The 26,397-nt window shown below is 44.7% G+C and overlaps 1 protein-coding gene across 3 annotated transcripts in view; it reads left to right on the top strand.

Moving 5' to 3' along the window:
* The window catches only part of LOC138293162 (interferon-induced protein 44-like), a 302,295-nt gene extending 279,883 nt beyond the window's left edge, over positions 1–22,412 (top strand). For 2 of the 3 annotated variants that reach the window (XM_069232220.1, XM_069232221.1), the window contains exon 8: positions 21,926–22,359. In XM_069232220.1, the coding sequence (XP_069088321.1) occupies positions 21,926–22,132 (207 nt within the window). In that variant the 3' untranslated portion in view covers positions 22,133–22,359. Of the gene's footprint in view, positions 1–21,925 lie in introns of all 3 variants that reach the window. The other variant, XM_069232222.1, reaches the window with a different exon arrangement.
* Positions 22,413–26,397: the final 3,985 nt, after the last annotated feature.

Here is a 26,397-nt window from a genome sequence, read left to right as displayed (position 1 = left end):
CCTTTAGGCTTGCAAACACAGGTTTTCCTTTAACTAAGACCTTGCTCTCCATGCACTCTATTTTCCAGTGAACTCTTTACCTGACTTTCATCAGTGTGGAACTTAGGCCTACATTGTTCTTTTACAACTTATAAACACCACTTTGGGAAAGTGGACATTTCTCTGCTCTGCGTGCATAGCAGCCTGTTTCCAATACACTTCTGGGGTGGGTGACACCTACACTTTGTGCATTCTCTCTAGACAGCCACAAACACTGGAACAGTGGTTGTGAAAGAGAACTCATCTGCATTCTTCTAGCTCTTTCTGGGCAGTGAGAGGGAGGGGGAGCTGACACACTTCAATAGGCAGTGTCCTCTGTCCCACACAAAGGGCTTATTATCCCCTACTAATGGTCTGGAGCTAGGGTTGAGAAGAAATGGGGACACGTGCCCTTCAAGGGCCTGCTTTGACGTTCTTCCCACTTCAAAAGTACAACTGGGTATACATAGTGGGCTTACGACCATACCAAGACAGTATGCTACTAGACCTTTGATGAACTCTGCCAGGAGCAATGGGGGCTCTGCTACAAGGATTGCCACTCTGCTGAGCTCCTGCCCTGGAAGAACTTCTTTCTGCTGTGGTTACCTGCCCTGTTGAAGTACTGGGCCCATCTCACCTGAACCCTGAGTGACTTCAATGACTTGCTAGTTGCCCCATCCTTCTGCAGTGCTGCCTACATCATATCGATTGAAAGCGACACATCGGCTCCTCGGCTCCATTTAGTTAGTCTTAAATGTTGGCGCTTCCTCTATTCAAGGTACTTTTTAATTGGGCCCTGTGTGGATCCTCTAGCCGGCCTGTCCTCTATCATGGTCAGCCTGCACTTTGGATTTACCCCTCTCTAGCACAACCTCAAGTAACCCCGAAGGCCCATTGACTTATGAGCACTACTTTTTTATTTATTCCTCTACAATTCATAACTCCAGTTCTACATATTGAAGTTTTTTGTTTTGATTTTGTTTTCATCTTAACAATATCCATTATTCTAACACTGTGTGAAGTACTTTTGTGGCGTTTTTATTGTATTACTGTATGTGTGTTGCACAAATACATTACACTTTGCCCGTTTATATAAGCCTGACTTCTCTGTGCCAAACTACCAGAGGGTGAGCACAGGTTATCTCTAAGTGTGTATCAAGCTTACCGTTACTAAAGTGGGGGTTCCTGCTTGCACAGGGTGCATACTCTTGACAGCCAGAGACCTCAGTTCTAACAGTTGCTCTTGATCTCTAGCTGGATCTCACAGCAAACATTTGGCAAAACCAGGGACCACTTTGAGGCTTCACACTTGGCAGGAAGACAAGGAGCAGTGTGCAGTGCACTTGTCAGTAGCAGTGGCCTTTCTGCCAATATAAATGGATTGAGGTGCTGGATCACCCTACGGGAGCATACTGCTCCTCTGGCAGTCATCGCTTCACCACATCCTGTGCCGCCTTCTCTCTCTCCCCATTGCACCTGCATTGTGCATTGACACCCAAAGTGGTCTGTTGCTCAACAAACTCCAGTGACTGTAATGACTACGGGCTAGACAGCCTTTCTCTGTGCAACCCAAAGCAGCATTTCTCTTCAGTGCTTACCTAATCAAACTAACTGCTCCCCTGAGCCAAACACAGCTGAAGAATTTACTGTATTGTTACTGAGAGACGCACAAGCTAATCTTAATCCTTTCTGCATTACTTGAGTTCCGTAACTTAGCCAGAGCACTGCAAAAGCGTGAATCATTCTTATATCAATTGCATTTGTATTGTTTTGTGATATTTTTGTCAGATAAAAAACTACCTATTTTTCTAAATCTGTATGGAGTCTTTTTGTGGTGTTATCATTGTATTGCTCCATGTGAGTGTTGCCCAAATACTTTACTCATTGCCTTCTAAGTTAAGCCTGCCTTAATGAAGAACCAAGGGGTTGATACTAGGCCGAATAGGGAATGAAACTGAAGACATCTCCTGTCCTGAACATGAATAGGAACCAAGAGGTATGGGTGTTTGAAATCTAATCTAGCTGGCCCTCCCACGGAAGGAGGGAATCTCCTAGATATAAATCTGTCTCCATTTTGAAGTGATGGCAGACAACAAAGTAATTGTAATTTCTCATGTGTATTACAGCACGTATTGTCCTACCTTCCTTTAGAACAAAAAAAAACATACATAGAGAACTCAAAAAATGGAGCAGGACTAGCACCAGTGATCCTTCCTGAAGCCATTAAGTAACTTGCTAACATACCAAAGCTGATTTTTTCAGAGCGAATTGTAGTTGTCGTGGGAAGAAAAATTGGACTAGTTGTGAATAAAACTGTATTTGATAACATGCCAAACGGTGTTTAGCACCCAAAGATCTGATGAAGTTTGCCTCCATTTGTACATAAACCTTGCCATCCCTTCCCCTACAAGAAGAGATTCAGAAAACACAAAATGTACCTATGGTATTGGATTCTTTTTGTGGTCTGAATCCATGATGACAGACTATTTCCCGACTTTGAAAGACAAATTGAGGACTGAAATTTTGTTAACATTTTTGGGAATCTCACATTTTTTTAAACCTGTTGATGGTGGAACCATTTTTGCCATTACCCACCTTGCGAAAAAAATAGAACCAATGACTTGATTTTCAGTAAGTTATTCTTTATTTAGTGATGCAAATTCTGTGCATATTGAGAGTTGGCTATAAGAACTAGCCTAGAGCCAGCCTCAGGACATACAAACCCAATAGCAAAATCCAAATTTGTTTAAAATTTTACAATGGGTGGGAGGATCTGTGACCCTCCATCTGGGCGAAGATGTTGATGGTTGTTCCTCCTGTTGTGTTGATATGGCTCCACAGCATTTTCCATTAATAAAGCATTTTTGGATAGCTAATAATTTCGGTGCCATTTGAGTAATCAGAAAAAAACTTTGACCATCCCCAGCAAAATTGGCAACACTTTGGCATGCTCAGTTTCATGCAGGTCTGTCTACAGAAGAAAGTTTAGGAGAGGTCAAATAAGTTATTCTTTTTAATTAAGCTCCTGCACAGAATTTTGCTCTCCACTGCAGAAAACAATGCTGAATAGATTTATACCAAACTTGATTCAGTATTCAGGGACTGATACGGCTATGACTGACCCTAAAGCACTGCTCCAGACCGTACACAAATGTCACACACAACAACATAAATAACATTGACAGCATTGGTAAAATCAGTGGTGACAACCCATGTCTCATAACCAAGGACAAGTAGGATGTCACTTTGGTGTGGTCAAGGAGGTCAAGGGCAAATGCAGGATCCGTGCCAGGATTTATTTTTGTAAAGAAAAAAAAGTATACTCGGTGCTACAGGGCTTCGTTCTACAAGCACACAGGATAGCTGGGGGTGCAAAGACTGCAAATACACTTGTTTAGGCGAGTAAATGAAAACCGGGAACAACCAGAAGGCATCACATTGAGGGGTAGGATATTCTACAGTCAGAAGAGAAGCCAAAGTGAAGGAGACTCCGAAAAGGAGGAGAGACACCAAAGATGATTGTTGAGATGGAGCAAGAGTAAAGAAGTTGGTGGAACAACCCTGGAGCATGCAGTGGGCAAGTAAATACTGAATGAGGAAGAGGTTCCAGGAGTCTCCAAGCCAGATATAAAAAATGCTACAGTTTGATGGTTCGCTAAGATCCACCATAACCAGGAGTGCAATTCCATGGTCCAAGGATGAGCTGCGGCCAAGCAGGTGAATGGGGTTGACATAAATACCATAAGACCTAACTCCATCTGGGGCAGGTCTAGACTCAATTTTCTTTATTTTTGCAGAATCATCATTATGCCTACCTTTGATGCAGATGTCTGTTCTTATCTTTCAAAGAACCCGTGAAAGTGTCAAGTCATGCAGATAATGACAACTGATGCAACATCAGTCTCGGACAAGTGCCATGCTATCTCTATTTCAAAGTCAGACAAGAACAATAGCCAAACAGTGTATTCTGAATTGACTTGTTTTTATCTTATTTGTTTAGAAGGATGTGTCTTAGACTAGCACATAGGTTATATTGGACATTCCGTAAATTATTTTGGAAATTCCCTTTTTTTTTATTAGATACAGTGTAAAAATGCTGCGCTTGGCCATAAGTCAAGAGAGATCCTTCACCCCAGATTATCACGCAAGATACTGCCAGAGAAGGTCTTGATTGCTAGAGATGCTGCTGCATCGTAAGTTCTACTGAAAGCTGACATCTAGCCAAGCCCAGAAGGAGAACAGTTGATGTGATGCATGGTTGCCTTTCGCAGGGAACACTGCCTACCCAACTACTATATTTGCAGCTTCCAGCTGTAGAGAGGTATGCAGTGTGTGGATTCTCTCTAAGAAACTCTAGATGCAAGTGATACTACTTCATGTTCCCTTAGTGTGGCACGTAGAGATAGGTTTTTGGGTGTCAGCTATTTAATTACATTTTGTTTAATTATATTTATTGACATTTTAATCAATAAAACAAGTCAACAGGTAGAAATTCCATACAATAGCTCTAATGTTCTGCATGTCATGAAATACAATGTATCATGTTGTTGAAGTGTGGGGGTACAGATGAGTTTGTACATAGGGGCTGGGGGTTACGGGCAAGGGTAGTATCCCTTCCCAGACTTTTTGTCAAGTATACAATATATAACCATGAATAGGGGGGTCCACAGGTAAACTTGTCATCACATGACTTGTCTACATGGTCATTATAAAGGTACACACCGCTCCACTCCTGCTGCATACTGCTCCAAGAGGAGTCACCTGTTGACTGCAGTTGGTTGCCTTTGGATCTGTTGTGTGGGTGGTGAAAGAGTTTACGCCTGCTCAGGGGGTCCCCTGTACTGAAATCTCTGTGTCATCTTGTGTGATCCACCATCTTCTCCCACTTCACAAGATCTCTTTCCACGTGTTCATCCATGCGGACCCTTTGAAGAAGTATCCCTTCTGCTGTTACCCATTCCAGTATATCCCTTCTCCTTCAACAGATGGCAAGTGCAGGGGTGCTGCCCGTGTCCAATGAATGGCTATGAGGCATCTGGCCAGTACCAGGCCTACGAGTGCAAATGTATCATTCATTTTGCAGCCTTCCCTGGGAAGCAGCAGAAGGCCCAGGAGGCAATGCCAAATTGACTGGGTCTTACCGACCCCTGTTATTCAGGTCACAGATTCTGTAACTTTCTTCCAGTAAAGCAGCAATATCCTGCATCTCAACCTAATGTGTACAGATCCAGCAGGGGACATACCACACCATGGGCACTCAATAGTGCTCATAGAGTATATCCTGCTGTGGAGTCAGGTAGGCCTTGTGTAGATAATAGAGTTCTGTTAATTTGAACCTGGCATTGCTGGATGTGTCACACGCTTGTGCCCTAGCTGTCCTTCACTCAGTATTTTTTTAATGGGGAATCTAGGTCCTTGGCCCAACAAAGGTGATATATATTTGTCTCTCTCCCTTTAAGGCTGCATAAAGTTGGGAGATGAGGCCCACCAGCCAGACCTAATGTTATGAATGTGTTATTCATGTATAGGTCCCCTGCTATTTGACAGTTGCCTTTGATCCAAGGCGTTATATCCATTAAGTCCGTCAGTCTCAAAAAGGGATTCAGCCACCAGAGCGAGAGTATTTTTTGGGTATGGTGCGTGTCTTATATCTTTCGTCGCAGACAGCTTTCATGCCTGTGCCACTCGTGATACTATGAACACTGTACCAGTTGGGGTTATACACCCTCTCATCAACAGTTTGGGTAGCTCAGTGGGAGGCTCCAATCTCTCCAATAACTTCTTCTCCCACTTGGGTCCCTTTTCACACCACAATGCCGTGGGTATTGGAGTAGTCCCCCCATGTAGTACAATTGGAGGTCAGGTAGCCCTTAACCTCCCTCCTCCTGAGCCCTGAGCCAACCTCATTGTCTCTAATTTTACCCTGTTGCATTTATCAGCCCAGCTCAGTGACACTAGTAATCCATTGAGTTGCCAAAACAGTGATGTTGGCAACATGTAAAAGGAATTCTGCATAACACATGGAGTAGTACCATTTTACTAGTGGACATTTGGCTCATGACCGAGAGCAGGAGGGTCTTCCAGAACTCCCCGGACTAAGTGAAGCCTTGCAGCATTTGGCCCATATTTAGCTTGTATTGCAGGGGCTAGTCAGTCGACACCTGAATCTCCAGGTATTGAAAATGACTCGGTCCAGGGGAGACCTACGTTTGGTAAGACTTCCTGCAGACATGAGGCCAGTCCCTGTCTTATGTCTCTCTCAATGTCAAACGGCACCGACACTACCTGGCCGGTGCATACCATGCTGTGGGGGCAGTGTACAATATGCCTGGGATAAAGTATCAAAAGCTTTTTCTATATCTAGAACTACCAAGGCAGCTTCCGCCCTCGTATCTTTAGTGGCATGCATAACGTGGGTGACTCTCCTAAGATTCATGTGAGTTTCCCTACCCGGCATAAACATAAACCTACACTGATCAGCATTGACCAGTCTGGATATCACCCATTGTAGTTGCGTGGCCAGGACCTTTGCCAACAGCTTAACATCGACATAAAGCATAGACAAAGGCCTATAAGATCCCGGATCGCAAGGGTCTCTGCCGGGCTTCAGGAGCATAAATTAAATCGCCTCCTGCATATGTTTGGGTAAACTTCTGGCCACTTTATCTTCTTGGAAGGTATCCAGGAGTTTCAGAAAGAGATTGGCAGAGTACACCTGGTAAAACTCTACCCGAAGGCTGTCGGTCCCTGGGGACCTCCCCCTTGCCATGTCCTGTAGAGCTGACTTTAATTCCTCCATCTGCCGTCAGGCATAGGACCACAATTTTCTCCAGGAGTGTTTTTGTTGAATGAATCCTGTCTCCCACAGGCTTCCTGTACACATCTAACAAATGGCCCCATAGTGCTAGGTTGATTGCTGACTGACCTACCATCGCCCTTCCATCAGCCCTGGTCAGAGAGAGTATCACAGGCGGCGGCCTCTTGTGTTTTACTAACCAGGCCAGTCCCCTTGTGTGTGCAGCATGTTGAAAGTCCCGACATACGTCAGTCCAAGCTATCTCAAATCTCTGCCACTCGCCGGTATGGTCTCAGATCTGCTAAGTCATCCTCCACTGCACCCTGACCTGTTCAATTGGACTTCTGCCTCCTGAAATTCACCTTTGAGTTTCCTCCTGTGAGAAAACAGGGCTGATTGCAGAGGCCCCATAACTTTTTGCCCCCATTTTCCACTTTTTGCTGGTGTTTTCCTGACTTTAAAGGTGCCCTGGGTACTGCTAACCAGTCCCAGGGCCTGTGCTCTGTGTAAAATGGATATGCAAATTAGGCTAATTATAAGTGGCTAAGTTAACCTACCTATAAGTCCCTAGTATATGGTAGGGCATGTAGGTTTAGGGACCACAGCATAGGTGGTGCACACCTAAGTGCATTGCTGAGGTGCCCAGTGTCATTTTAAAAGCAAGCCTGCCTTGCTGGCTGCTTTTAAATTAAAGTTATATGCAAATTCGACTTTGGAATTAAAGGTACTTCCAAAGTCTTAAACTACCTTATTTTTACATATAAGTCATCCCTAAGGTGTGCCCTATGTGCCCCTAGGGCTGGGTGCCATGTAACTATAAGCAGGGACTTTATAAAAATAGATTTATAAGCCCTGGTGAGGTAAAAACAGCCAAATTCGTTTTTCCCTCATTGAAGTAAATGGCCTTCATAGGCTAGAATGGGCAGACTTTATTTTAAATTTTAAAGTCTCCTTAAATGTTGCATACCAAGAATTTGGTATCAAATTAATTGTTGTAATAAATCCTACAACTTCCAGTTGTTGGATTTAATATAACTAGTTCAGGTAAAAAGTTTAGACTTTACCTCAAAAGTTGCCAATTTCAGCTCTGCATTGTTTTTGCTGCTGTGCTCTGATTGGCCAGCCTGCAGCAGCTTCTGCCAGGCTGCCTTGATGAGGTGTGAAGTGGCCAGGCTTCACACAAAGGAATGTGCTTGGGGGAGAGAATCTCCCCTCAGCAGATGGTGAGGCAGGAAGGGGGAGGGCTGCCAAACTGGTCTTCAAAGGCAGAGAAGGACATTTGCAGCACCCAGCAACACCCCCACATCCTGCAACCCCAGACAGCTAGGTGCCCCCTTGATTAGATTAGGAGAGGGCAGGAGAGGAGTGTGTTTATGATTTTTAGCCACACCAGTGGGTGGGCTCAGCCAGATGTAACCTCCAAAAATCAGATTCATCCATGTTGGATTTTTAGAGACTGTTGCCTTCTGGGATGGATTTTTGCCACACTTCCCAGGAAGTGGTCATCACAGGGGGACGACCCTGTCCCTGATTGGAGAACCAGGGCCCCCCTGCTTTTCACCCAGGAGCAAGGATAAAACTGGCAGACCTGCACCCACACCTCAGATCCCCTCCAGAATTCAACAAGAAAGGAACTAAAGAAGAAGAAGGACTGCCCTGCTGGACCCCTGGCCTGCACCTGGAACCTGCACTCAGAAGGACTGCACCAGCTGCACACTTGGGCTTCACCACAAGAAGGACTTTGCCTGGCTTCAACTGGTTCAAGGAGGGACTCCCTGTTTGCTACAGGTGAAAAATTGCTAAACCAGAGTCCCCTGCACCAACTCCTGAAGAAAGCGACCAGCTGACCACTGTCCAGTGGCCAAAAAGGAGTTTGCGCCAGGTGCATTCTGGGAGTTGAAGTCCGCACCCCCCAAGGACCATCACAGAACTTCTGGACCCTTGGGGTGAGCTGTGGACCCCAAAAGAACCTTAAAAGAACATCTGGGTGAAGCCCCAGAAGTTTGGAAAAGATTTGAGAATTTTTGGAAAAAAGCTCCAGAGAGGGACCGACCCGCCGCGGAAATTCTAGCCGGCTTGCCTCAACCGCGACCCGGCCTGACTTCGTGGTTCGTCCCGGTAAAGAAAAACATCCAAAAAAGAGACTAAGTCCGAACGTAAAAAGTTGACCGGGACCTCCCAGCCATCGTATCCGAGAAGGGCTCCATGGACGTCGGATCAAGATCCAGGTTTACCCCGGTCGAAGGATTTTCATCTCGAAAAAACGACTAAGTCCGAAGGTAAAAATCACCACCGAGGAAACCGACTTCGCGTATCCGGACAAGGGCTCCAGGAGGTCGGATTCAACTGGCAGGTTCGTCCCGGTGAAGAAAAACTTCAAAATAAAGACTAAGTCAGAAGGTAACTTTTTAACCGAGGCCTCCCGCGACTTGTAGCCGAGCAGGGCTCCATCGCGGTCGGCCTGAAAGTTTGACTTTGCCCCGGTCCTGGTGCAACCAGATGACCCGATTGGCGCTTTTTGTTTCTAAGCGCTAGAAAATAATAATACTTTAAAAATTAATATCTCCGGTTCCCCTGAACCGATTTTAATCGTTTTTGTGTCATTTTAAAGATAAAAATATAAGCTATTTTTATAAATTGGTTTTGGATTTTTAAACTGTTTCATGTGTTTTATTTAATTACTGTTTTGTGATATTTGAATGCTTTACACTTTGTCTCCTAAATTAAGCCTTGACGCTCGATGCCAAGCTACCAAGGGTAGAGCTGGGATTAATTTACTGAGACCTAACTGTACCTATGTGGAGCTTAGTGGCTTGTTGCTAGGTGTAGGTACCTACCTGCCCTACCAATAACCCATTTTCCAACACCTCCATGTACCATATATTTTCCCAAGGCACACCCCTTGATCACTACTTTACATGCACCCCATTCTGTACCCCGCATTTCTGTGGAGGCCCAGTTGGTTTCAAAGTAGGTCTGTTTGGCTAGTTGTACGTCCACTTCAAACTCTGAGTCCCCTAGGGATTCTGGTCTGAGGCTCCAGAGCAGCACTCAAGGTCTCTGTCTGCCCAATGTAGAGTCCAGAAGGAGTGGGGGTATAATCTGACAGGAACTCGGACTTGGTATCCTATCCCCTTGATGTTCAGGACCCCGTCCATAGTGATAAGGAATCAATCTAATCTGCTGTCTCCATTGTATGTAGGGGAGTAATAGGAAAACTCAGTAGTCAGTGGGTGGAGGTCTTGCCATACATCCCTACACTGTAGCCTATTCATAGTCTCGGTCAAACTGGCAGTCATGTTGGGCTTAGTGCATAATCTTAGTGGGGGTCTGTCCAGTGTACCATCTAGGAGTCAGTTAAAGTCCCCCCCCCCCCCCACCATACATTGGGCATGTCTACATAATGAAAGAGTTCCCCCATTAAGGCTGTGAAAAAATCCCCTTTGTCGTATTTGGTGCGTAGACATTAAGGAGGCAGACCACATCTCTGTCTAGGTGGCCATGTATTAGTATGTATCTTCCCTCAATATCTGCCGTATGACTAAGCTGTTGGAACGGGCACCCAGGGATCACACATATAAACACCCCTCCAGCATAAAAGGAGTAAGTCGACAAGTACAACTGTCCCCTCCACTTCTTATGTAATTTCTGTGCTTCTCCCTCAGTTAAATGCATCTCCTGTAACATAGCTATATGGGTCCCCGTGTGTCTCAAGTATGTGTGTGTCCTGTAATATTTTATGAATGTGCGTAAACCCCTCATGTTCCACGTGAGAATTTGAGTAGAGCTAGTAATCAGGTAATTGCAACTTAGACAGTACCAAGGCACCTCTTGCTTTCCACCCCACTCCCCCCACCACGAGCTCTGATGGCACTCCTGAAAACAACACTTATCTAAATAACATAACCGCCCTTCCACTCCTGTACCTAACTTGTGTCTCCCCATTCAGTCAATCAATCAATACATTTGTAGAGCGTGCTACTCACCTGCAAGGGTCTCAAGGCGCTAGGGGGAGGTGGAGGTGAGGGCGCTGCTACTGCTCGAACAGCCTGGTCTTGAGGTGTCTCCTGAAGGTCAGCAGGTACTTGGTCTGCTGTAAGTGGACGGGGAGGGTGTTCCAGGTCTTGGCGGCGAGGTAAGAAAATGATTTGTGGCCTGCTGTTGTCCTGTGGAGCGAGGGGCGGTGGCGAGGGCGAAGGCGGTGGATCGGAGCTGTCGGTTTGGGGTGTAGAAGGAGAGTTGTTCTTTGAGATATGCTGGTCCGCCATTGTGGAATGCTTTGTGGGCGTGAGTGAGGAGCTTGAAGGTGATCCTCTTGTTGACGGGGAGCCAGTGTAGGTCTTTCAGGTGGGCTGTGATGTGGCTGCGGCGGGGGATGTCGAGGATGAGGCGTGCGGAGGCGTTCTATATGCGTTGTAGTCTTTTCTGGAGGATGGCTATGGTTCTCGCTTAGAGAGCATTGCCGTAGTTCAGTCTGCTGCTGACGAGGGCCTGGGTGACCGTCCTTCTGGTTTCGGGGGGATCCATCTGTAGATCTTGCGGAGCATGCAGAGGGTGTTGAAGCAGGAGGATGAGATGGCGTTGACTTGCTGGGTCATGGAGAGCGATGAGTCTAGGATGAAGCCCAGGTTGTGTACGTGGTTGGTAGGTGTGGGAGCGGCTCCCAGAGTGGTCAGCCACCAGGAGTCGTCCCAGGCAGAGGGGATGGGGCCGAGGATGAGGACCTCCGTCTTGTCCGAGTTCAGTTTTAGGCGACTGTTCTCCATCCAGTTGGCAACAGTCTTCATTCCTTCATGGAGATTGGATTTGGCGGTGCCTGGGTCCTTGGTGAGGGAGAGAATCAGCTGGGTGTCGTCGGCGTACGAGACAATGTCCCATTAAATGGAACCCATCAACTGCCTAGAGGGGCTGCTACTAGAACCCACATGCAACGTAACTAAGCAATCACTCTCTACACCAGAGGTCTTCAAACTGGGGGGCGGGCCCCCCTTGGGGGGCCTCAGGTGATCCCAGGGGGGGTGCCAAACTCTGGCCAAAAGAAATATTATACAGATAACATGCCTTTGTTTTAAGCAGAAGCATGTTATTGCAGTTTTAAAAAGGTAACAGTACTTAACGCAATGTTTAGATAGGTTTAGACCTATTTAAACATTGCCATCTTTCTAAAATAATTGTGAAAAATTCTGAGGGGGGGCCCAATGATTTTTATTTTTCAACTGGGGGGGCGCTGCATTAACAAGTTTGAAGATGTAGAGTCTACACTGATGTTGTTGTCCAAGGGCAAAACGTGAAATCGGGCCAGAGACTGCAGAGCCTGGGCGTAGGTCAGCTCATGTGGTATCCCTACATCCAGTCCACTGACACTCTTACATTCACTCACTCCAGCAACTATTTACTCGCTGTTGCAATCACTCTACTGAGAGATAGAGAGACATCATGTACACCAAGGTTATAGGGAAGGAGGGGTACAGGCCTGCAGTCCAACTTGTGCGTGCTGTCCCATTCCACAGTGGGTCCCCACCCAGGAGCCAGATCCCATAAACATCCATTCACTAATGAGTCTCTGGATAATTTGAAGGGCAGTCATAATACTAAAGGTCTGACCCAATAAGTATTGTCTCCTTACAGAGGCCAGCTACACCCAGTATCCCATTTGCTATCGGAGCACCGGTCATACTGAATACAATATCAACTGTGTTCCTTTAGTAATTTCCACCATGTCAAAATGTAGCTTCAAGGGTGAAGTAGTTGTCATGGTAGCTCGGCATTAGTGTGTGGTGAGTCCTCCATCTGACTTGAACTGCTCCCAACTGATTCCACTGACGTCACTGTCTCTACCAATGCCCTGGCTTGTTCACATTCCTGTCGCTGCTGTTATAAGTCCAGTATGCCATCCTTCCCATACCACCACCTGACTCCCAGAGTCCGAGCATCTCCTTTGTCTGCTATGTCTTCTGCATCTTGTTGTTCCACCCTGGGCACCCCCAGAACCACTCCTGGCACTCCTTCGGCTTCTCGACTCAATTCTCCCATCGGCACGAATCTCCAGCCAATCCCATGCATCCTCCGGTGTTGTGAAAAAGTGTGTGCAGTCATCGTGCATCACTTTGAGTTGAGAGGGTTCAACAGCATATACTGGACGTCCATTGCTCTCAATTTCTGTTTTACCCTGTTGTCTGTTGCTGTACTGATCTAGTATAGTCTGGGAATATCTGGATCACATGATTGTCAAAGGTGGGGTCTCCCCTTCTGCATACCCCCTGTAGTATGGTCTCTCGATCTCTGTAGTTAAGTATTTTTGCAATAATAGTTCTGGGGGTACCCCCTAGAGCCGAAGGAGGTGCCAGTGACCTGTGGGCCCTTTCCACCACAAAAAATTGGGACAAACTCATATCCGGGAGCTGTGTCTTAATCTAGTCCTCTAGGAACAGTTCTGGTGTGGTACCCTCCACCTTTTCTGGGAATCCCCTGAATCGCAGGTTGCATCTCCAGGCTCTCCCCTCAGTATCTTCTGCGTGGAGTTCCAGTTTCCGCATCTGGATCTCCAATTCCATTACCTTAGTTTTAAGAGTCCACATTTCTGACTGGAGGACGCTTACGTGCTTCTCTGTTTCACCTGAACTCTCTGATCATTTCTAGACTGCTGCGTAAAATAAGTTTCCATCTAGCTCTGTTGCTTCAATTTAATTTTGTACCACTTTGCTAGAGGCTTCAATGGCCACAAGGATTTGTGCACCCCAGGGACCCTGCAGTGACTGCAGGGCTTCCCAGTCCTTCATCTGCATGCTACCCCTAGGACTCCATGCAACAAACTGATCTATGGTAGCCGGTTGAGTCATGTGGGCATTTTGTAATCGGACAATCGTGATCCACGGGAGTAGTGTGTACTCTTAGGGTCAGCGACAACACCTGATTTATAGAGGTGCAGTTAGGCCAACTCAGGGCCAGTGGGGGATTCCCTCTGTTCTGTCCCTTTTCTTGCCACTATGAAGGAAGAATGCAGCAGCCTTCTGAATGCAGTGTCCCTCCTACGAATCTCTATGGGGTAATAAGGGGAGCAAGCAGAATTTTTCCACCAAAGAGGTCCATACACAAATCCTTGCTTGCTGGGCATGAGTGGCTTGTGGGCTGTGGAGCGTTCAATCATGCAAAGTCTTTCTCCTCAAGAACACAATTGACAGCTGCGGTGTCACTGGCACAGCTGGGCCCTCTGTGCCCGCCCCTCTCACCTTGCCAGCTTAGTTCATTGTCTCACCGGTGGCCACACTGGCACTTCTTCAGGTGTCTTCTGACCTACTCTCAGCCTCGTTTTGTTGGGGGGGCTGGCAAAGCGGAAGGGACTAGGGCCGCAGGTGCACCTCTTCGTTGCCACCAGGGTGCCATTGCGTGAGTATCCGTGCGGTGGGACTGAAAGGGAGCCACCCGGGTGAGATCAGTTAGGCTGACCACCACCAGGGGCTCAGGCTGCCAGCGACCAGTTCACCATTCATGTCCACCAGCGGGTCAGGCCTCCTCTGCCTCACAAGATGCTGGGAGTGTTCTGGCTGTCTTAGGCACTTTTCATGCAGCTGTGGTCCCAGAGGCTCTGCTGTGCATCTCCAAACCCCGATAGTAATCAGGGAATGCCACTAGCGCAGGGCTACTGTGAGGTCAGCTGAAAGCAAGGTTATCTTAATCGGGGAAAGGCAGGGCAAAGGGCAATTGTCTGCACCCCCACCTCTTGGTTCACATGGTCCACTGTTCCTGCTGTGCAGAAGAGGATATTGTGCCAAATCAAGCTGCTCTTGCACAGCAGCACCAAGGATCCAGTCCTTCTGCAGTCAGCCCACAGATCCACCTGTGACTTTGTTCATCGTTTGGCTGCCAATTTCTGGGGCCTCCAGCCATCCTGAGTGTCCGTCGGCTCACAAGCAGCCCCAAGGGGCGGTTTGGTGTCCCCGACAGACCCAGTTGCAGGTGCAGGACTGCCTCAGGTGAAGGCCTGCCATGTTCCTGATGTTCTCCGACAGCATGGTGAAGGTGTAGCCCTCGTCCAACCGAGTGGTCCAGCAATCCCTCTCATGAGCTGCTGAGAGCTCAGACCCTCCCCCAGAAGCTCTGGTTGACTTGCCAGCCTGCTTCAGTGCTTAGATGAGATCGCGCCAACTCTTTCTCCTGCGGGGCAGTCACTCTGTGCAGATATGCTTGTCTCACACATGTGTGGACTAGGCCTCAGCAGCTTCCGTCAACTAGGGCCGGCAATCAGCCGCCCGCAGGTCAAATCCCCCCCTCTCCCAAGCCATGCCCCGCTGTTGCAGCCATTTGATGCTAGCTATCTGGGGCTTCTGGGCCTTGTCAGGGTAGGGAGGATTCTTGCGGATGCCAATAGTGGGTCAGGAGACTGGCTCAGTATGACCAAACGCCCATCTTGTCGGCCATGCTCCCCTTTAGATGACATTTTAACTATTGTAAAAAAATTAATTTTATTCGCATTGTTTGTAACATTCATTTGGGCCAATGTTATGATGTTCTGTGTGATTAGTCCAGATGTGCTAAGCAACTGAATATGACGTTGAAATAAAACATTTTTTAGTTGAAGTATCTTTTTTAGTGCAGTTTGTGCGTGTGGTATCAATGAGAATGAAATGGATATGTTTTCAAACGCCATGGGATCCCTGTTTAGGGACTGTTAATAGTGGTTGTGCCCTGACCCTTAAAAATTATAAAATTGGCTAATCCCCCTAACGAAATATTTAATGTTACAGTCAGGCCGCAGTATATAATGCAAGAGAATAAAACAGTAACTTGTAAAGTTAAAAGTGACCTGTGGACTGCAAGGATAACATGGTTTCAGGTGTACTTATGTAGCCTAACTGCTGCAGCCTTTAAAACTGCAGGTGAACTTACCAAAATAACCATTTTTGATGAGAGAACCCTACTTTTAAATATTACATACGTCGCCTCAAAGTAGGCCTTGTAGTATGCAAGGAAGGGTAGCAAGTAGGTAAAAGTGGTACATGCAGAAATTAAATGTTGGTATGTAAATAATGTGGCTAGCCCCCAAAAGGTTTTTCACTTTACTGAGCTGTAGCTAATCCTTAGAGGAACCTAAAATATAGATAGAATAATAATGCTGCTAGCTCTGATTTGAGACATGCTACTGGAATGCCAATTTTTAATGTTTAGTAAACATCCAATTCACTTGCAAAGTTGCATTTTCACTAAGTATTCAGGAAAATTTACTTTTAGAAAGTTACACTTTGTCTACCTAAACCTCCAGCCGGCTAGTTAGCATTACTTTGCTAGCAGCTGCCCTGTCAGTGCTTTTTCCTTAATGAGGTGTGGAAAACTGCTCCCAGAGCAGAAACAAGGACTTGGGCCTTTTGACATGAAGACCTATGTCTGAGGTGTGTGATTTCTTTCACCTCAGGAAGGACAGTTAGGGAAGACTCATGAACTCATGAACTTCATTAACTGAAAAGGGACCAGGATGACATCTGCCCATTAATAGGTAAGTGTAAACGGAGACCTGGAGAAGCAAAACCTTTGTTCTCAATTATGGGAAATCGGGTTATTGGTTACAAGGTATGGAAGTCTCACTTGGCCAACACCACAGTCGTTGATACGGTAAACCACAGAAAGTCACTAAATTAACCTGCGCTTATCACTGTGTTAGCTTGTTACTAAAGCTGTCAGACTTAACCTAGAGGCATTGTGTAAAGTATTTATGCGGCACACAAACAAAGTGAAAACACAACTAAAAATAAATTTCGGACTCGGGTGATGAAGTTACGTTACCTGCAAAAACAAGCATGTCGCGAGTGGCATTTGCTACGCAGTTTCAGCAAACACAAAAGGTGGTTCATCCTGACCTGCAAGTTATACACCGTTTGGTCAGTCCTATGATAAAGAAAATACAGAGATGGCATGTAGAGCTGGAGAGAATGGTTCCATCGGATGTTCCAGGGCAGGTTTGTCCAGTTCAGCATGCATTTGGGGGTGATGTGAATAATATTGATTTACAGCAGGTACAGGAGTTTAATGTGCAGAATGAAGGTTTAGAGTCACAGCACAGGGCGGCTGAGTTAGCACAGATGGGGTGTCACATTGCTCTGGGGGTTTGTGCCCCTGGGTTTTCAGCCTAGCAGATGTCAGCAGTGGAGAAGAGGTCCAGTTTTGCAGTAACGTGAAGGTCAGGGCACCTTCAGGACATCAGGCGAAAGAGAGAGTGGTGTCTGGAGCGAGCCATCTGACTTCTAGGGAGTGGCCTGTTGAATTATTGAAATGCCCACGATTTACAATTTGATACACATATTCCTATTCATGATGAAAGTTTGGATTATGAGTATGAACAGGAGCTAGAAGAAGGTGAAATTCAGGAGGAAAGGACAAACAGATTTATTCAGGAAACACAAAAAGGGAAGGGAAGTGCTAATTCGAACAGGGAGAGAAGTGTTGGTGTTTTATAAGGGCTTCCTGCGCCCATGTCGATTCAGTGCAATCGGACACTCAAAATGGATAGTCTAATTAATGCTGGTGGATTTCTTCAGAAAGGTGAGAACAAGAAGATTCCATTTTGTGGGCAGGGGAGTGGTAATACAAAAGTGGTTTGTTTGGTTTCAGTAGCGGTGGGGAATAGTCCGGTGGCGCCACCAGAAAAAGGTATGCGGAGCTTGTTTGACAGGGGTAGTGGAGATGATCAACGGTTAAAAGATAAAAACATTGCCACTGTACAAAAAGATGATGGTAAAGTGGCAGAGAGAGAGGTGGATTCTCATACGATGAGTGAAAGTAAGGATGTTGCGGTTGGGGTTAGAGTGCAAAATAAGAAATTACCACAAATGGGGGTGTTGATGCCTTTGGGGGCGCATCTTACCCAAGCTAAGAAGGAGAAAGTATGCAAAGGTGAGTTTCTGGATGTTTTTTAAGTTATTGCATAGAGAGGTACAAGCAAAGGAAGGTTCTAAGGAGGAGGAATGGTAATTATCTAGGAGACAGAGAGTTCCTACTACAGTTGAGAACTGGACATCAGCATTTTTTATTTTTGCTAGTGTTTATTGTGAGACGCAGCCTGAGTGATGTGTTTCTCTTTTTAAGTACATGGATGTTGTGCGGTGGGCCTAAATGGATTATGGAAGTTTTGGTTGGTTTAGATATGATGAAGAATTTAGGGCTCGGTGGCAATATTTCAGATGAGTGGGGCGATATTGACAACGAGCTTTGGATGCAATGGTTATGCACTTACAAAATGCCCGGCACTTCATACAGCTAGTGGTCTTCCGGTCCCTTATAACACCGTTCAGGGTTGTCCCACCCAAGGGGTGAGGTAGTTCGGTTTGAGGGTCATTCCCCCAGAATGGTTCGTGCTGGTCATTTAACAGAAGATCATGCATGAGATTACAGTGCAAATTTAGACATGACTGCTCCCATTGTGGAGGTAAGCATCCCCTGGTTCAGTGCTTTGGGGGAATGCAGTGGGGTTGGCAGGCAAATGGAGGCAGGATGGGCGATAGAGGAAGGGGACAATTTCAGCAAGTGGTGGGATTGGAGATTTTGTTTTATTGGCTATAGTTTTATCCGAAGAGTGAAGAGGTGACGCTGTTATATTGGGGTTTTGCAGAAGGTTTCAGGCTGCGTTATCAAGGTCCGAGAGTGCGCAGATGGGCAAAAAATTTGAAGTCAGCATGTGAAAGGCCTGATGTTGTGAAGGGGAAATTTGTGAAAGAATTGAAGGCAGGCAGAACAGTGGGTCCTTTTGATGTTTGGCCTTTTTCTAATCTATTTCACCATTGGGAGTGGTTGAGAAGAAACAGCCGGGTGAGTTTCAATTGATTCTTCACCTATCATGGCTTTTGGGGTAATCAGTCAATTACTTCATTGTACAGGATGATTCTATGGTCCATTACTCGCCAGTTGACAAAGCAATTTGCGTAGTTAAATGGTGTGGTAGGAATGCGTTGATGGGTAAGCTAGATATTGAGTCTGCTTTTAGATTGTTGCCAGTCCATCCTGAGGATTTTTCATTGTTGGGTATGCAATTTGATAACATGATATTTGTTGATAGAATGTTGCCAATGGGTTGTTTGGAATCTTGTTCTTTATTTGTAGCTTTCATTTGTTTTTGCAGTGTTTTTTTCAACAGAAGACAGGTTTCAGAAACGTTACTCACTACTTAGATGATTTCTTTTTGGTGGGCAACGCAAGTTCAAATGTATGTGCAAATGGTCTTGTGGATTTTCATGACTGTATGATGGAGATAGGAGTGCCTTTGGCTTTTGAAAAGACTGAAGATATAGCTACTACCATTACTTTGCTTGGGATTGAACTGGACTCAGAGAAGTTGGAAGTTTGTTTACCAGTGGAAAAGGTGCAAAGATTGATTGCTTTGTTGGAGGAAGCTGTCTACAAAGATAAGTTGGAGGTGCACCAGGTGCAGGCTTTGTTGGGCCATTTGAATTGTGCTTGCCGGGTTGTAAGAGTTGGGAGAGCCTTTTGCAGGCAACTCGGTTTTGCAGTGAGAGGGGCAATTTTGCCACATCACAGAATTTGGCTTATTAAAGGAGACTTAAGGATGTAGATCTGTATTTTGAAGAGTTTCAATGGAGTGAGCATGCTGTCGGTGGATGAGGACAAATTGTATTGGCATGTGCAGATTTATTCTGATGCTGCAGGTGCGCATGGCTTTGGTGTTTTTTGGGATGGCCATAGGGCGGCTGAACAGTGGCATGAAGGCTAGAGGGCAGAACACCATATCATTGCCACTTTGGAGTTTTTTCCGCTAGTAGTTGCTCTTGCTTTGTGGGGAGAAGTCCTGAGGAACCTGTCCAGTTGTTTTTAATGTTGATAACCAGATGGTGGTGTATCTGTTCAATTCTCAAAAAGCGGAGGATGAGAACGATTTGAGGTTATTGTGGGTGTTCCTGCTTTATTGAAATTTAATATTTTGTTCAAGACTTGTTATGTGCCTGGAGTGAATAATGACATCGCTGATGTGCTGTCTCGTTCGCAGTGGCAGAGGTTCCGTGGACTAGCGCCGGGAGCGGATTTGATGAATACGCCAATGCCAGTGGTGCTTTGGGATCTAGGAATGTGAGGCTATTACATTTGATTTGTCAATCTATTGCTCCTTCTACCTTTAAGTCTTATTACAGGGCTTGGGCTGAGTTAATTGGGCTGAGTCAGGGAAGTAAGAAGAACAGAGTGTCCCCATGTGATTTAGTTTAGAAGGGAGGATGCGGTGTGTTTCATAATGACTCAAATAGATAAGGGGCTCACAGCAGTAACAATCTCAGGTAAACTTGCGGGTGTGTCTTCTGTTTGTTAGTAAGTATTTTTGGGGCTATAATCCTTTGAAAGGGGAAATTTGTGGGAGGTTGGTGGCGGGCTGGGCAAGTGAAAGGGGTGTCCGTTTGGATCGTAGGTGTCCCAGTTCTAGGTTTATGCTGCAAGACATTTTGTGTGTACTGGATCAGGTTTGTTACTCTGATTGGTAGGTAGCTTTCTTATCTTTGTGCATGTCATGGTTATACCATGGGGCTTTTCGAGTCTCTGAGTTATTAGGCAATATGGGTTTGGGCATTCATTCATCCGTTGGGCGGCTAAACAGGCGGATTTATGGACTTTTGGGAGACAGTTGGGTTTTGATGGTGGAAGGGTTACGGTTTCTTGGGTGGGAAAGAGCAGAATGAGATGGGGTGAGCTTTTAGCCATTCTTTCAGCAAGATTAGCAAGTGGGTGTTGTCCCGATTTGTTAGTTTTGTATTTGAGCAAAAATGACAGTTGTCAGGGATAGGTTTTTTGAAAGCTATGAAACTGGAGATTTTGGAGAGGTGCTCAGAATTTTGAGGGGATTGAGAAACAGCAGAAAAAGGTCAATAGTGAAATGAGGGGTTTCTGTAGACAACGGGGTATTTCAGTGTTGCAACATTATGAAATTGTGCATACGGATGCATCATACAGGCAGGATGGTGTGCATCTATCGTTTTTGGGGAATGAGTTTTACATCAGAGGTGAGGATTAAGATTGCAGAGCTGTTAGGTGAAAGTTTGTGGGATCAGTGATTCTTTAGGTGTTGTGGTGGGGCAGGTAAACGCCTTTGGGTTTTCCTGGCTGGCTGAGAGGAGAGAAATATCAGTGGTTGGGAGGGGGTATGGAAACACCATGATGAGACGGCAAGGATATTGAGAAGATCCAAAGGGATGGAGGGGCAAGGGGAACAACAAGAAGTGGACACTAGGGCACCGGGGTTCTGGTTTTGTCAAGGTGTTATGGGAAAGAACAATGGATTTTATTAGAGGGCGGGGTGGGGTTAGGTGGATTTGTTATCTATTAGTGAGGTCATGAATTAGTTTTGTTAGGCTTTATGCCAAGGTTGTTTTTAGTGTTACCAGAACTGTTCTATTAAAGCTGTCCTTTACTCCTTATTTAGTTGCAGTGTGTTTTATTGTGCAGTTTTCACGATGCACACTGCTGTCCATCTGTGTGAGCAGTGGGTAACGCGTTCCGTTTCTGGCAGGCCAGGTCATCGTTTCTTTCTTCAGAGGTTGATATATTGAAATGAAATATAATTACATTGGGTGATCCTATTGCCCGATATTTACAGTATTTAGAAGCAGTGAAGCATTTAATAAAACGTTTAATTAGTTTACACTTAAGGTTAAAAATGAAATTCATGGTGGGAAAGCTGCATATCTATTTCTTGTCAGCAATCTGCTTTCACCTGTGAAATTCCTGTAGTAGACTGGGATTTGTGTAGATCGGAGTGTAAGAGGAAGTCAAATCATTGCTCATCCCTCTATGTGGGCTGTGAACCTGACACACCTTTGGCCGAAACGGAACCCAGATTTCATAAATTATGCTCTTGTGTTACTTGTTTCCAATTCGGATTGCGATAGTGCAGAACGTTTTGTCTGCGAATTTTTGCGTGCTTAAATTGTCTGTCTCATCCCCCTTTTGCGCAAGTGCAGATTGGTAAATAATGAACTTATTTTGCCATTATATGTTTATTTCAATGTTTACTCAGTAACTTACTTAAAATGTGTCTTTACTTAGAAAAGCTTTCATTCACTTGACGTTACGGATTCGAAGATAAGTAGTTTATTTTCCTAAGAACAATGTCTTCATTTCCTATAGATACATACAGCTGCAGCTCGCCTTGGAATTCCTGTTTCGTGTGTTTTGCCTGTTAAAAATTACTCCTTCGAGTTGGAACTTGATGACGAAACTGACATCTTGATACTTCATGCTGTGCAGCAAATTTTACGTATGGCAGATCTTTATTTCGACGACATTCTTGTTGAAAATGAGGAGAACACTAACAAAGATGTTCAATTGCTGTGAACACTGCTAGATACCTTTCCTACATGTCAAGTCATTACTAATATCAATTTATGTTTTGCTCAATACTTTTTCCTGCATGTCCTGAACTGCGAAAACAAAATCGTTTACATAAACGTTTTCATGTTGTTATGCAATTGAAAAGGAATGGTATAATGCATTCAGTTTTGTAGCAAAATACCGACTTTCTTGTTTGGTTTATGTGCATAAAAATGTTGGGTTGAAACTCGGTTCCCAGGTCATTTGTTTTTTGTTTAATAAATTAAACTGCAATTAGAGTAAATGCTTTGCCGGTAAATTTATTTACATGTTTTGCACATTAGCAGAGACGTTCGAAACGTCTGCCAACCATTCCAAAGTGCAGGCTTACGTTTCTCGCATAAAATTATTCCTTTTTTCAATACTAAATATGCTAATAAGCCGTGCCAGTACAATGTACATTGGTATTCAAGAGGCCTTATGTTTTACTAGTCTTCACTGTAATAAACACAATCGAACACTTAAAAACATGATAGCTGTCTAGAGAAATTTTGACTGTATGTCTATTTGCAACTGAGTGACTGAATGACGTGCACTCATCTTATTGCCTTATTGATTGGTGGCAGGTCTGGCACAAACCCCCTCTCCCCTTCAGATTAGTATGTGTGACTGTCCTTAAGCACTTCATGGATAAAGTTACATATTCTGATTTGGAATCCACATTTCCATGTCTGATTCCATGATTGGCTGTGAAGATGGGGGTCAAGAGGCGTATTCTAGATCAGATGCTTATTCCCTGTTTCGTAGGGGGTTCTGTCATGGTGAAGAAAATACACCCCAATAATGTTTAATTTAAAAACGCTTTCGCAATGAAAATTAATTCTAACTTGAAGAAACATTTTTGGTAAAAAGTTAATGAAAAATCTAAATTTTTCAGATGCTTTTGAAGACTTAATTTCTGCACTTTCATTATGTTTTGTTGCCACAAAACTTGCACTATGCAAAGGCAGCACCATCAACCTAGTCACCATAGCTCTACACTCTTACTTCGAAAACAACAATCTAAATGTGCCCACTCATAAATTGCAAAGTGAATAACTAAACCTGAGCTCCAGTTTAACAATTTCCTCTGTCCAGTTCGCTTAATTTTAAAAGTCATTGTGTCAAAATCTATCCAGGTGTCACCAAACTGTGTTGTGCTTTTGTCCTCACTTGTCCGTTTACACCCCTTGCACTAGTGGAAACATCTTTAAGTTCTATAGTTTGTAAACTGTTCATTTGCTCCTGTGATACACCCTCACCCATATCACAGTAATCATCAGCTGTGGCATATAACGTTGTTTGTTTAGAAAGCAACATCTTGTATCCTTCGCTTGACCCAAATAAGCATTATACCTGAACCTCTCTATTGCCCTGTTTACTATTTGTGTTCCCCTCTCCCTCTTCACCCAGTAGGCCCAGCAGTGGGATCCATGAGACCATACACAAAATCCTGGAACAGCCTCCCCGTCCACCTGAGGACATCTCTCTCCCTCCAGGAATTCAGAACGTGACTCAAGACCCAGCTGTTCAACTGAGACCCCTGAGCAGCCTGGACCCAGAGCCTGGATACCCTCTGGGTGATTGGCACACAATACAAATCAGGATGATTGATTGATTGACTGTTCGGAAGACCCTGGTAATCTTGTGGTCAGTTTTGACTAGTTATTTGTAGGGGATTGGAGGCATAGCCCAACTAGAAGCTCCAGACATGTAACTTAAATGGACCGGAACTGTTGCACAACATACTGTAAGAGGTGTATTATGAAGATCCAATGAGGACAAAGTGATTTTGATAAGTGTACTGTTAACGCACCAGTCCTTAATAAGTAAACTTACAAGGGGGCGCGTATAGGTCGATTAACCTTTCGACTAATTTAAAATGATCTTGCCATAGCTCTAGCATAGGACACCGTAATCAATAGACAATAATCAATAATGATTCATCAAATCTAAAATCAATAATCAATTAAAGTCAGTAATTGTCACACATGATGACTATTCAGCCATGAATAACCACACCTTTAGTATAAGTTTAGTAGTTTTATTTCCCTTATTTTAACAATGCTAAGTCATGTGAATTAAACTCAAAATCCATTCAGATTTCATATGGGAACAGAATTAATTAGCCAAACGACACCAGAAACACAATCTAATCAAGGCTTGTATCACAATACATTCTAGAGCATTAGTGCAGAATAATAAAATCAGCTTCAGTATTTCAGCACTGTCCATAAAGTTCAGCAAAATAGTCTGTCAAACATTGTCTCTGTATTTTGTCATTCGTCAAGTAGAATAACCTCATCGAACCCAGATTAGCATCAGTATGTGGGGCTTCATGCAAAACAATTTAGAACATGAATTTAGAAAAATCTAGCTAAGGGAAACTAAATAAGACAGCGCAGTTGGTACCTAGAAAAAAAAGGCACAAAAATACATTTCAGTCATATAGTCATATCTAACTATCCACGGTATGGGTCAGCAAACAGAATCAGTCTTCATCCTCAGGTCATCAGTCGATCAGCATCACATCAGGCTCTCAGTTGGAGAGTATGAGCCTGATGACAGAATCTCAAATCTCTTCTAAAGTCTCTTCTCTCCAAATCTGCATAAGTCTTATCTCTAGTCTAAAGTCTTTTTTCCTTTGTCACGTTGTTATGTCAGTCACCCAAACTATCCCCTAATTTCCAATTGTCAATTGATCGCACGTTATTACTCTATCCAATGAATTAACTATGACAAATCTATGAATTCTAATATTTCTTCTTTCTCATGTCGTTCACTGGTGTGCCTTACGATGTTCTCATCATCCGGCTCGTTAGGTATGTACTTTGTTGCATCTTCCTCTCCAGTCAGTGTCTTCATTGTTCATGTCCTGGGAAAGTACAGCTAGCACATATTACATACAGTATGATAAAATTCTAGCATTCTCCTGTCCGTCGGTTCCCATAGAGCACTTCGGTTAAGCGTTTTATTAAAACAGTGAGCATTTCATAACTAGTTCACTCTGTCAGCATTTTCCATAGACGCTAAGGAATACAGCTTCTGCATGAGGCCTGGCAAGACTAGGCCAAGACACTTGTTAAGTTAAGACCTACAATTAATAAGTAAGAACATACTTCATAACTCTCAATGTGACATATTACTACATTAATACATTTTTAATATGTTATACGTTTTATTCAATTATTTAGTACATTTCGTAAATACTGGTGGCCATTCTCCAAGGTCACAATTTCAAACGTGCACATTATTTTCTTTACGTTATTCAGTTTCTACATAAGGCAAAATACATAAACACTCATTAATAATTGCTAATTAAGGCATCTGCATTAGCAATCCCTCCTCTGATGACTAAATGTGTCATCACACCAAATTTACCATCCACTAATTTACAACTCTATCTCTTTGACATTTTGGGGGTCATTACAACATTGGTGGTAAAAGCCGCTTACCGCCGTGCAGAAGACCACCAACACACCGCCGTGGCCACGGAAATCCGCCACAGCTATTACGACCCACATCTCGAAATCCGACAAGATCCAGACATCCACACAAGTCCGCCACACCAAAGGTAAGTGATAAACTGGCGAAAACAAAACCTCCACCATCACGCCAACAGAAATACGCCCATGCTATCACGACCCACGAAACCTCACGGCGGTCTTTCATCCACGGTATTCCATTGGCGGTACACACCAAATCGCTCAAAATACACACACATCTCCAAAACACCACCACATTGGACCATTTTAAATACACACACCTGATACACACACACACACCACTCCCACACACCCAATCCAATATAAAACACACACCCACATCACCCACAAACCCCTACAACCACAATAACCGAGAGAAGGCCAGAGAGAAACACCACCATCAACAAACTAGCAGCCACAGGCACTCAACACCATCACCCACACAACTTCCACGCACTAAACACCACACACCACTACATATCACCACACTTATCACCACACACACCACCCCACACATCAGCTACACCACCCCATGGCACGGCAAAGACACCCCAGGTTCTCGGAGGAGGAGCTCAGGGTCATGGTGGAGAAAATTGTCTGGGTAGAGCCACATCTTTTTGGAGCACAGGTGCAGCACATCTCCATAGCTAGGACGATGGAGCTATGGCGAAGAATAGTTGACAGGGTCAACGCAGTGGGACAGCACCCAAGAAATCGGGACGACATCAGGAAGAGGTGGAACGACCTACGGGGCAAGGTGCGTTC

The sequence above is a fragment of the Pleurodeles waltl genome, chromosome 4_2, assembly GCF_031143425.1.
Source record: "Pleurodeles waltl isolate 20211129_DDA chromosome 4_2, aPleWal1.hap1.20221129, whole genome shotgun sequence".
Lineage (NCBI taxonomy): Eukaryota > Metazoa > Chordata > Amphibia > Caudata > Salamandridae > Pleurodeles > Pleurodeles waltl.
This window is presented reverse-complemented; position numbering and strand designations above follow the sequence as displayed.